Source organism: Pleurodeles waltl, chromosome 7 (genome assembly GCF_031143425.1).
Source record: "Pleurodeles waltl isolate 20211129_DDA chromosome 7, aPleWal1.hap1.20221129, whole genome shotgun sequence".
NCBI lineage: Eukaryota > Metazoa > Chordata > Amphibia > Caudata > Salamandridae > Pleurodeles > Pleurodeles waltl.
In genome coordinates this window covers 1,147,766,444-1,147,779,997 of record NC_090446.1, presented here as the reverse complement: position 1 = coordinate 1,147,779,997, position 13,554 = coordinate 1,147,766,444, and the positions used below count along the sequence as shown (strand labels likewise).

Genomic DNA, 13,554 nt, shown 5'->3' with positions numbered 1-13,554 from the left:
TTTGATGGATTATATGCCTTTTCAGTGCCAACTCTCACTACAATCTTATAACTCAGGACATCTGTTAGGCTGACCAGTTTTGAAACGAGCATTCAGTTACTTAACTTTCTATCCCTCATCCATTGCTCTTGACAGTGCAAAGGAATAGGCTGTTCTCTTTACCAACCCCACTGCCATGTATTGGGATTTGTTCTTGCTAATCTCTGAAAACACCTTTTATTACACTTCTGATCTGTAACAAATCTGCCTAGGTTCGGGACAGGGATTGCGACGTTAACAGCCATTCAGCTAATCAGATCTTACGTTTGGAGCACAAGCAGCACAGAATCTGCCAAACTCAAAATTCTGGACAGCATCATCCGGACCTTCTGTATTTATCTGCATTGTTTTGATACAGTAGACCGTAACTGGATGTTGCAGATCTTGGAGACCACATGTGCTTGGAGGTCAATTATTGAACTAGTTTGGTTGTCTCCTGACCATCTGAAAAATGGTCAGAATTGAAAAGAATGCTTGCAAAAGTACCTCAAGTAATGTTTGATGTCCCAAAACGTTTCTGATGGCCTCTGGGCTAATTAATCTTCACAAGGAGCCATTGAAACTACTTATGAGCAAGATAGTGGTGTCTACATACGAGTATGCTAACATCACTAAGATTTACATGAAGCACTCTATTGTAGAAGCCATTTTCTCTCTGTCGAATCGTCATAAGATTCAAAACTAAATGAGAGCTATATTCCTTATCCTTCTGCTTTAGAAACTGAATAAGCTTTATTGCATTAATAAAAAATGAGGACATAAATGTTCATAAAATAAATACAGTTCAGCCATTTGTGAAACCAGTCATGCAGTAAATATATATAAATATATTATCTCTAAATTAAATAATTAACATTTAGATCCTAATAAACTGTAAGCCAGGTCTAATAATCTCATTAGTGCATTAGTAAATGAAGGCACTTGATTAAAAAGAAAAAGTATGACTACTACTTCGAGTGTTCCAACGTTTCCCTCAAAATATTTTCGTAGATAGAACTTAGGCAAATTTAACAGTTTTGGGCTCATGTACATGGCCTGACCTAATGTTTCTAGTTTGGAACTGCAAACACTACAACAGCTGTTGATCCTGAAGGTAAAGTTCCTAGATTTCTTAAATAGAAATATAAAGGAGTCTAAATCCCAGGAATTTTCTTTTAATTACAGTTCATAGGTTGGAATCCAGATATGGTGGCTTGACATTAGGATAAGAGTTGCAAAGTAATTCTCTGTGCTTATAAGTTCGGTAGGGACTTTAAGTCTTCAGTATGGTAAATCTGCTTCATGTTCTTTTTTTTTTTTTTTTTTAAACCACGGTTTTCTGCTCTGTTTTGGACGTGGGTATCAGCATTTCCAAGTCTGGATGTTTCTGGTCTCTAATACATTTTGTTTTTGTTTTTTGCTTTTTTTTAATTTATATTTTAGAGAAGCTTTACAAACAGTACAGGGCAGAACAGTAATCGGTAACAACAGTATGGCAGGTTTAGCAGTGCATAATAATACAATTCTTTCAGTATGAGAGGGCATCAATAAGCTTTCAGTGGTCGAAGCAGGGAGAGTAGGGGTAAGACTGGGAAACCAAGGGGGAGAAAAAAGAACAGTCCACAAGCAGGCGAATCAATTAGGTCAGGTGGGGGGAGGAAGGAGGGAAGGAACAAGAAAGCAAGAGAACCATAACCGCACTCCACAGCATGAGCTACAAGCCTGCTCCCTTGCAATCGCCACAGGAAATCTCCAGAATAATTTCAGGGTCAGGGCAGTTAATCAACAATAACTGCCATCACAAGTCATCCATTCATCCCACACCCGGAAGTTGTTCACCATACAAATCTCTAATTACATTATTGATCATCCAGGTTGAGTGAAAGGTTTTTGTATCTGTTTATATTAGTTCCTACAAAATTAATCATTTTAACTTGAGACGGCTAGCATTAGCACCATCACATATGTAATTTGCTATTGTGGCATGATGAAGACTAATAAGAGCTTTTATGTTTAGCTCCAGCTTTATTTTGTACTGGGGTGATGTTCACAAGTTCATGAGTTGTCAACTGTGTTGCATGTAGCTTAGTTCCAGTTGCATTTTTTTTCTGGTTTAATACATAGGATGTATATGATAGAAAGGAAGTGAGTTTTGATGTTAAGGCTGCCAGGAATTGCTCTTCCTCCATGGAGCCTTGAGAATCTTCTCAAGACTTTTGTAGTTTCAGTTGCTTTTTGCTTCTTGGTTTTAAGGTGGTCTGACCAAGAGTTGAGTTGACGGTTGCGCCCAAACATAGCTATCTTGCTGTTATGTAGTTATATGGTTTTTCTTCTCTCACCCCCCCCCCCCCCCTGACCCCCCCCCCCCCCCCCCAATCCCACTCCCCTCCAAGGTTGTGTTGCTACTTTTGATTTAGGAAGATTGACATGCAAGTCATTTTCTAAATTATAGATGTTGAACTTGGCTGGATCGTCAGGCCTTTTGCAGTTTATGAAAACTGAACCATATCATCTGCGTATGCCAGATTGGTCATTCCATAGTTGCTGCATTTAGAGGCAGACCCTCCTCGCCATCCAAATATTTTCTGAGGTCAGATATGTACAGCGTGAATAGTAACAGAGCTAACTTGATAACTTTCCGACATACAACTCCACAAATCAACACACCCCACAACTACTTACATACATACACCTATCGACCATGGAGCAAACTTAATTTGGATTACTTACAAACACAACTAACAGCCAACACAGATCTAGATACAATTAATTCTGTGCCAAAACTTTGGCTACAGGAAGCTTTTGATATCCTAATACCACTCAGGAAAAACTAAACACGACAAAAGAAAACCATCACCTTGGAGAAACACAGAACTTAAAAAGATAAAGTAACAAATCAGAAAGTTGCAGCGGACCTGGCTCAAAACAAACAGTCAAGACAAACTGCAGATACACAAACTTAACAGGATATAGAAATTATCAATCAAAAAAGCTAAAAAAAAAAAAAAAAAAAAAAAAGTACTAAGACTGAATTCAAAATGCTCGATCTACAACTAAAGAATTTTATAAAATTCTCAATGAATTTTCGAAAACTTACATGCATGGAAGGAAGTCATCCCACTACTCAAGATTCCACAAACAAATTGGCAACTCACTACACAACCAAGGCAGACACATTAGACTATTTAAAACAGAAGCAAAACATCAGCACCAACCCCTTTCCTAAAATACCCTCTAAGAATAAACCAACCCAACCTCTACAATCCTTCAAACAAATATCCCAGGATGAATTTATGGTTTTGTTCAAAGCAAGCAGACCTTCTGGTTGCCCTTCTGACCCTTGCCCACCACAAATCTTCAAGAACATTCTTCTATCTACTTCTGCTGCCACACCTGTGAGAAGAATCATCAACAACTCTTAACTTCAGGAACTTTTCCTGTAGACCTGAAAAAGGCATACATATACAACCTTTATTAAAGAAAACAAACCTAGGCCCGCAAGACCCCAACAACTACAGACCAATCACAAATGGACCTTTTCTGGAAAAATTGATAGAAAGAGCAGCATTCGCCCAGATGTCACAATTCATTGAAGACAATTCTATACTTTCAGACTTCCAAACTGGATTCCGCCCAGGAAGAAGCACTGAATCGGCACTCATAGCAATCCGGGATGATCTTAAAAACACAGTCGACCGAAATGGAGTTGCTGCACTACTTCTCTTAGACCGCTCGGCTGCCTTTGATACAGTTGACCATGACACCCTAATTCAAAGACTCCACGAAGCCCGCATACAAGGGATTGCTCTCGACTGGATTACTTCCTATCTTCAAAAAAGATCTAATATCATCCGCTCGCCCCCCTTCTCGTCTGAACCCTACCTCACAAAAGCAGGGGTCCCCCAAGGGTCAATCATCTCACCTTTGATTTTCAAAATCTACATGATATCTTTACCAGAACTGATCTATGATTTCCATCTCACATGCTACAACTATGCAGATGACACACAAATACTACTTAAATTAGAATGCCCCAAAAACATTAAACTCTCAAATCTTCAGTTGCCTCAGAGCCGTTGATCAGTGGATGACCTGGAGCCATCTCAAGCTAAATACCTCCAAAACAGAAATACCCCTATGTGGTGACTGGAAAAATTATGACCCTCTGTGCGTCTGGCTTGACTATCTCTGACCATCTCCTCAATTATCGAAGGAAGTTAAAAACCTAGAAATCACCATGGATTCCAAGTTAACTATGAATGCTCAAGTGGACAAATTAGCACGAACAAGGTTCATCACCTTGAAGACTTTACGACGCATCTTCCCCCACCTCGGATTTCCACACAAGGTGCAAGCTACTATCTCGCTTGTACTATCCAAACTGGATTATGCCAATGACCTCTACCATGGATCATCTCTGTTATGAAAAAACTACAAGGTATCCAGAATTCCGCAGCCAGGCTACTATTACATGTAAAACCGCAATCCCACATCTCCCCTGCCTTGAGAGCACTACACTGGTAACCCGTTGCCAGAAGATGCACTTTCAAGCTGCTTTGTATCACCCACAAAGCTATACATGGAACAGGATCGCTTTTTATCAGAAACAAAATAACCAAATACATCCAACAAAGAAACCTCCGCTCAAGATTGGCACCCCGCCTTAGAACACCACCATACAAGAAAGACTATAGGTGGTACATCCTTCTCCGTTCAAGCAGCCAAACTATGGAATTCATTACCCCCAACTATAAGAGCCACAGATAACTTTCTTGTCTTCAGAAAACTGCTCAAGAGTTGGCTCTTTCCTTCATAACCACCATATTCAAACAACTATGAACTGCATATGCCTATGTTGATAAATATTTTTTTCCGATTGTGTATATTTCTAGTTATGTATAGTTTCTTTAGAAAATATGTATCACTACTATGTCATAACAATAAAATACACGCACACTCTTTAAACCTGTTTGACTAAGTATTTTTTACCCATGGTTCTAATTATGTATTGTATGTGCATATATATGTGTGTGTGTGTATGTTGTTTCTGTGCTTGGCATGTTCGTGGGTCATTGCATGGCTCCTGGGTGGGTTGTTATACTAGATATCTATGAATTCCTGCTCTCATCCTATCACACTTATCTACCCATCATCATATGTCATGTCTCTATCAAACTATCCTCCATTCTCACTCTGACTCATCCCAAATCCTTTCTACTACTTTCATCTCCTAAATAACTCTGCCTAAGCTCTTCCCTCTGCTTCCACATCTAACTCGCCAAACCTCACTCTACTACCGTGACCTCCCACATAACCCTACTAAATTCTCCTGCATTTATCTCACCCTGTTATTAAGCTCTCCCTAACCCTTCAACATACTCTTCCCTCCTCCATCCCCCTTTACTCATCCCAAGCCTTTGGGTTGAGTAAATTAAGGATATACTCCCAATTAACACTTCTGGATTTCTTTCCTCCTCCACCCCTCCATTTCTCCAGCCAGTCTAACTAACAAACTCTCATATCCATGGCTCAAATTAACTCATAATAATACTAAAACTGTACTCATTATTTCCCGATACTAATCCATCACTAATTCTTGTTGGGTTCCAGAGTAGCGCGCTACTCACGAAAAGCGCTTCGACGCCTCGTCAGGGGTAGTAAGCGCTATATAAATACGATTACAATTACAATATACAGCCTTCCTTAAGGCGACTACAATGTACCCCACCACACCAATCCACTTCACACCAATCCACTCCAAATCACCTGACGCCAATCCTCCCAATCTAATCTGCCCCACTCCAATACAAAACAATTTACAACACTCCACAACAATCTGGCCCACTACAATCCAAACAATATGCCTCACTCCCATCTGCCCCCTCTATTTTGCCCCCACCCCAGTCCAAAACAATTTGCCCCACTCCAATCCACAACAATGTTCCGCTTCCAACTACCCCTCCCCAGTCGGCCCCATTCCAATCAAAAACAAATTTCCCCACTTCAGTTAGAAACAATCTGCCCCACTCCAATGTGTCCCACTCCAATCCAAAACAGTGTGCCACACTCCTCTATCCCGCCCCAATCCAAAACAATCTGCCCCACCCCAATCCAACACAATCTGCCCCACTTCATTCGTCTCACTCTTATCTGACCCACTTCACTCCAAAACAATCTGCACCACTCCAATCCACCGCTCTCCAGTCCAAAACAATATGCCCCTTTCCAATTCAATCCAGTCCACCCCACACCATCCCTATTCTCCTCACTCCTATCCACCCCACTCCCATCTAATTCCCACACCCTCCAATCTGCCCCACTCCAATCCATTTGAGTCTGCCCTACTCCAATCTGCCCTACTTTAATCCAAAACAATCTGCCCCACTGCACCCTGCCACACTCCAATTCCAAACAATCCACTCCAATCCAAAATAATCTGCCCCACTCCAATTTACCCCACTCCAATCCACCATAATCCATCCCACTCCAATCCAGCGCAATCCAATCTACCCCAATCCAAGCACCTCACCTCAATCCAGTTCACAACTCTAGTCCAATCCTCCCCACCACACTAGTCAATCCACCCTACTTCAAACCATCCTTCTCAAATACAACTCACATCTCCAGTCTGATCCACCCAACTCAGTCAAGTTCACTGCCAACCCAATCCACCTCGGTCCAATCCAGTCAACTCACACCACCCCAATTCATCCCTTTCCAAGCCAGTCCACATTAATTCAGCCTACTCTAGTACAATTCACCGCACTCGAAACCACTATCCAGTCCTCTACAATTAATCCACCCCTCCAATTAATACACAAACTCCAATCCACCCCACTCCAATCTAGTCCACCCTACTCAAATCCAATCCAAACCACTTCACTCCACCCAACCACACCTCTAGCTAATTCCCCACACTAAATCTAACCCCCACACACAATCCAATCCACTGCACTCAATCCAGTCTACCCCAGTCTTTTGACTCCACCCTCGCCTAACCCACCACACCTAATCTAATCCACCCTCACCCCAATCTGATCCAATTCACTCCATGCCACGCCACCCCAATCCAGTCTACTCCACCACACTCTAATCCAACACACACTACTCCTCTCCACCCCACTCTATCCCAATCCATCCCACCCCCTTTCAGTCCACTCTAATCCACTCTACTGTCATCCAATACAGCCCACTCTAATGCACCCCACTTCAATCCATTCCACCCCAGTCTAACCCATTTTACTTGCACAACCCACACCACTCCACCCTACTTTAATCCAAAACAATCTGCCCCACTGCACCCTGCCCCACTCCAATCCCAAACAAGCCCCTCCAATCCAAAATAATCTGGCCCACTCCAACCCACCCACTCCAGTCAAGACCACTCCCTACCCAATCCACCTCACTCCAGTCCAATCCACACACACCATCCCATTCCAATATAATCAACTGCAGTCAACATTAATCAAACCTACTCAGTCCAATCTACCCCACTCCAAACCACCTTAATCTGCCCCAGTCCAATCCGGTCCTCCCCTCTCCAATTAATCCATCCTTCAATAATCCACTCCAATCCACCCCCACAGCACCTCTAGCTAATCCCCCGCCCTAATTCCAATCCCCCACCCTAATTCCAATCCCCCACACACAGTCAAGTCCACCTCAATCTATCCATTGGACCCTAACCTAATCCACCCCACACATTCCAATCCAACCTACCCTCCTCTGATCCACCCCATCTGATCCAGTTTACCCCATGCCGCCCCCATCCAGTCCACCTCACTCCATTTCAGTCCACTCCACCACACTCTACTCCATCCACTTTACCCCAAGCCAGTCCACCAACCCCCATTCAGTCCACTGCAATACACCCACTGCCACACAATCCAGCCCACTCTAATGCACCCCACCCCAGTACAATCCACCCACCCCTTCCCAGTTCAGTCCACCACACTCCAGGTCAATGTAATGCACCCCACTCCAGCCCACCCCATTCCAGTCACCCCCATCCACCCCAAACCAGTCCAATTCAACACACCACACTCCAATCAAATCCACCGCATCCCACCCCACTCCACCTCACTCCAGTACACCCATTCCAGTCAACCCCACTCACTAATCCATCACTCTCTACTCCAATCCACCCCATTCTGTCCCTATCCATTCGACCCCACTCTGTCCCTATCCATTCCACACCACCCCAGTTCAGTCCATCCCACTACAATCCACCCCACTCAATGCACGCCACTCCACCCCACTCTAGTCCAAACCAACACACCCCACTCCAGTGCAATGCACCCAACCCTATTTTAATCCATCCTACTTGAATCCATCCCATTCCAATCCATCCCACGATCCTCCATCTCACTCCAATCCATGCCCCAATCCTCCACCCCACTCCAATCCATCCCACTCCACTCACTCTCATGCATCAGACTCTAATCCAGTCCACCCCACTCTATCCCAATCCATTCCCCACCCCATCCAGTCCACCCCACTCTAATCAAAAACATTCAGCCCACTCCACCCACCCCAGTCCACCCCACTCCAATCCACCCCATTCTACTGCAATCAAACCCATCCTTCTGCGGCCACCACACTTGAATACAATCCACTCTATTCCAATCCACACCACTCCATTCCAATCCACACCATTTCAGTCCACCCAACTCACTCCAGTCCACCATACTCTAATCTAATCCAGTCCATCCCATCCCAGTTCAGCCATCCCACTCCAATCCACCCCACCCCACTCGATCCACCCCACTCCAGTAAATCCAATCCACCCCATTCCAGCCCTATCACTCCAGTCCAAACCACCCCCAATCCAGCTTAATCCACCCCACTCGAACCCACCCCAGTCCAATTCACATCACCTAATTTCAGTACACCCAACTCCAGTCTAATCCACCCCACATTAATTCACCCCAGTCTATCCACCCCACTCAAGCCCAGTCCTATCCACCCCACTCTACTCCAATCCACCCCACTACCCCAATCCGATACACCACACTCTACTCCAATCCACCCCACTACCTCAGTTCACTCCAACCCACTCCACTCTTCAAAACTCTGCCATTGAACTCTACTACCCTCCACTCCACGCCACTAACTTTTAGTCATGTGGGACAGCAGCCGCATTGGTGTACAACATGGCAAAACACATTGCCAAAGCCAATAGCTTGTGTATAGGTGAAACCTACTGACTTTGCAAATGTTTGTTATCTTTAATGGTAGCAGTTGTAAAGAGAGAGTCATTGTCATTGATTGCAGAGTTTAGAGGAAAGCGTCACTTCCAGCTTGGAAAATTAATTCTCAACCTTTAATGAAGATTTAGATTCACCACGCAGGACAGCACAGCCTGATTAATATTTTTTTGTTAAATAGAATTTGCTCTGCAATAAGTTGGGATTGGGTGGAAAGAATATCTGACATTTGAGATAGTGTAGAGCTGTTAGCTCCCATTGCAGCGACTACTGGATAAGTGGGAGGTGTTAATTCTAAATCCGAATTAGGTGAAGATTCTTTTACGAGCTGTCAGAGAGATCATGAATCCAGGAAAGTAACTCACTGCTTTTGAAGTAAACCAGTTAATTTGTCTGGTTCTGAGAGTAGCTATAAGTTATCTGGCCAGCTGGCCAGTTCTTGGGAATTCTTGTTTACATCATCAGGTTCCTTGTTCTCATCTATTACGTAAATGGAATCAGGTCCGGTAAGGTTAACAAAAGTATTGTCCTGAGTACTGGTGGCTTGTAATGTTGAATTTATTTCCAATATTGTAGTTCCATAATTGCCATTTGGATTTGTTGATCCCATGTTTAATATGTTGTTGATGAAGATTAGAATGATCCTTTGTCACTTTAGGTACTGACCCAGTTGGAGTATTGTCTTTTCAAATGCTTTCAGCATTCTGAAGTAGCCAGTAGTGTTCTGAAGAAGCTGCTCATCCTTTGCCAGCTGTGGTTTAGATATTTACAGAAAAATGACAGAGCTAATATGCATCTCACAGGAGCCAGTCTTGATATGTCCACAGTGGGATCTTTAAACCAAATTCCAATGCAGTGATTTTTGTCAAAAATGATGATTTGGCATTCCTTGGCTTCCACAGAATTGTTTTGCTGATTACTTTTGTGCTCTTTTTGACTACCCTGCTGAAGACCTCTTGTAGATTTATTAGTGACATGTCGATGTGATGGGTCGCAACGTCGACTGAATTTCTTGCCTGGATCCTTGGGGGCATTATGGTGGATTATTGATTCGGGGAACATAATACCCACTCCCACCAACACTGGACTTTAATGAATTGTTGACTGGGCTTTTTAAAATAATTTTGAAAAAATGTGTATCTTATTGTGTATCACATGTTGCATGAGCACCTTTTGCATAAATCACGGAGCACCCTTACCAATGTATTTGTATACAATAATTTTGTTATAAATTATTGTTCACAAATAGTGCTTTCACTCCTCTCTGCTTCATATGCAGCATATGGTTACCTTACAATGGTACATTTTCGGAGTCAATCCGACAGAACTCCTTTTTGTGTAATACTGAATATATCCCAGGTTCTGAGGAACACAGGATCACCCCATAGTTAGTAACTGATTTAGTTGGAGTAGCGACTGCCATGTTTGAGGAGTAGTTGAAGCATCTAGTATAGTTTGCTGACTAAAATGTATTACTGAGGCACCTACTTTCTAGAGTGAAGTAGATGCAGAGTTTATTCTTGAGTGATCGTTGGTTGTAGTATGTGTATGCGTTGAACAATGTTACTTAGTTGTCATTGAGTCTGCCTTCAGAGAATTAGAGAAAAGAGCAATCAAATTATCTGAGCCCTCACTATCTGAATAAACGCATGGATTTAATTGAGGCTTGTACGCAAGAGGCTTTAAAGGTTGCTGACCAGGTACCTTATTCATACTTTCCTTGCCTTTTGTAGGGCAGATTTAAAGATTGATGCAATCTTGTTCTTGTTGGTAATTGCCAGTCAATAGATGTGAAGTGTTTGATTGTTAGAGGGCCCACTAACCAAGCCAACCAGTTAGTTAAAAATTAAGCTAAATGAAGAACGAAGCAAGCAATTCAGTGAAACGGAGAACACAGTGGTTAGCAGCAGAGGTAAATTGTAAAGTCAACAATTTAGTATTCCCAGAAGCGTAGGTCAGATAAAGTCAAAATCCACAAAGGGCCCCTGCACCCTACACCTGGTGTGGCACCCAGTTACCTGCTGTCTGTGGGTCCTCTGGAGACTGCAAACTTAACACTCGAGCTGGCACTTGTGTCCCTACCACAAGCTCCCTGACGGTATCTAGTTGGTTCTGTCTGCAAGGCATCGAGTCCAACATCAGTCACCCAACCCCTGAGTGCAGGCTTGGGACTCCAAAACTCTGGTACTCTTACTCTGGGACTCCAGACACACAAGCACCTAGGTGGAGAAGGTACTAATCACCTGAGTCCCTTTGCATACCGGGTAAGTTAACCGGTATGTTTTGGGATTCTGGTAAAGAGCAGGGTCCCCAAGGGCCATGGGACTCGCTCAAGCCCTCTCAGCCTGCTGCTAGTATTAAAACACAGCAGGGATTCTCTGTGCCAACTCACCCTTCCGGGCTGAGAGCAAGAGCAGTGGGTGTGGTTTTTAAACAACAGAAACAGAGTATTCAGCTTAATCTTAAATTGAATACTTCTTAATCAAACATCCTCAAAATAGATTAAGTCTGAATTGTATAACTTTATAATGACGTCTTACCCCTGCATTGATGAGGGAGATGAAATCCCTGGCATTTAGATTGTCATTTCTCCATTACCTACCATGCCAAACTACCATTAAAGCCATAATCACATTGTCTGTGGTGAAAAATCTTAAGCTCTTCCTCTAACCGAATGACTTCAAACAGATGTTAATACTCTTTTCTCCATAAAGTAAATTATGGAAACTATATTGGCTAGTGTTTCTGCGTCCTATTGAACTCTCACTAAAACACTTATCCATTCAGCTTCCAGACCTTTCTCTGGTGCCTGAAAATACCACTATATCACTGCTGCCCTACAAGACCTCCATTGCTCCCTCTTGAAGTCAGAATACAATTTAAGCTTTCATTCATCACCTACGAGGCCGTCTGCTTCAGCAAACCAGCATTTCCACTTGCGGTTATCAAGACTAAGAGGAGTAAACTGATTCTCCTCTAAATACCAAGAGTTTTAACACAGAAAGAGCAGATACTTAAGACTTTTGTGTTTCTGGGGCAGATCTTTGGAGCTCCGTAATGACTACACTGTGTGAATCTCTATTGACTTTCCATAAAACATGGAGACTTTCCTGTTTGAACGACATTTGAAATCATTCTCTTTAAACCTGTACTCTCTAAATGTGTGTTATATCCAGGTTAGACCATGTCCTTCCTCTGCCTGCCTTTCCTTTACCTTGATAATCTTATTTAGCTTTCCTTGTCTAGCTGTTTTTGCTCTCTAATTCTTCATTCCTCCTTTGCTATACCCTATTTACTTTGTCTCCAACCTCTGTCTCAACCCTTTTACCTAGAACCTCCTTGGCACAATGGATCACTTTCCCTTACTCGTATACTTTAGGCTCTTTCGAGCCAGTGTCCTGTTTGCCCATGTTGATCTCATTCCCATCTTTCCCTACCTGCTGCTCTCCTCACTCATCTCTTCCTCGACCCGCATGATCTCTTCCTTCTCCCACATGACTAATTACTCCTACATTCGTTGGAATTTGCTTAGATCTAGCTGTAATACTTCTTCCTTCGCTATGTTCGCTGCGAGTTAAAGCACTGACTGCCACAGTTCATATGAAAGCACACTGATAACCTATGGTTGAGTGCGCTTTCTAAGAATGTCTAAATCAGTAATAAGTCCACAACTGTATCTAACCATCTTCATTTCTTTAATTCAGGGTGAAGCGTCTTGGTTGTTTTGATCATACTCAGAGGCAACTGGGTGAAAGGTATCTGTATGTGTTTCCTGCTAAAATTGAGCCTGCAAAAGTCACCTGCGAGTGCCCTGAAAAGAACTGCTTTGTGGGCGAACGATCTGTTGCTAAAAAGGTACTTATTATTTTGAGAAAGTGTAAAAAGCATTTACTAGTATGTATGAGGTCCCTAAGTAAAGAAAGAAAACTGTCACCTTTAGGCAGGCCTGAGACATCTTAGCTCAGTCTTGGAAATAGAACATCCTTCCTTTGGATGATACGGATGCGCTTGCTATAGTTGGTAATTGTGAAATTTTGTACCATTTTGAGATTGTGCTCCATCTTTGCCTATTTATGTGATTGCTTTTCTTCAGTATTATTTACAATAATGTCTGTCTTGCGGTATAACTTTCCCTTGTCAATAAAAGTAACATGCGGTTCAAGGCGCGTGCATGCCAAAAGACCTGATTCAGGAGGGGAGACTCAATTATTAAAGGCAAAAATGGCTTTTCTTGGGTGTCTCCCACCTAAAGTTGCCTCTGTTTTCATATAAACCAATGGGGAAAATACATACCCCCCTCCCCCACCCCAGTCTCCCACTTTGAAAATGT

The 13,554-nt window shown here is 42.8% G+C and overlaps 1 protein-coding gene across 1 annotated transcript in view; it reads left to right on the top strand.

The window, feature by feature from the left end:
• Positions 1–13,554, top strand: part of UBE2O (ubiquitin conjugating enzyme E2 O) — a 738,495-nt gene that overhangs the window by 286,812 nt on the left and 438,129 nt on the right. Inside the window, exon 8 of the mRNA XM_069200225.1 lies at positions 12,929–13,079. Within this exon, the coding sequence (XP_069056326.1) occupies positions 12,929–13,079 (151 nt within the window). The remainder of the gene's footprint in view (positions 1–12,928; positions 13,080–13,554) is intronic.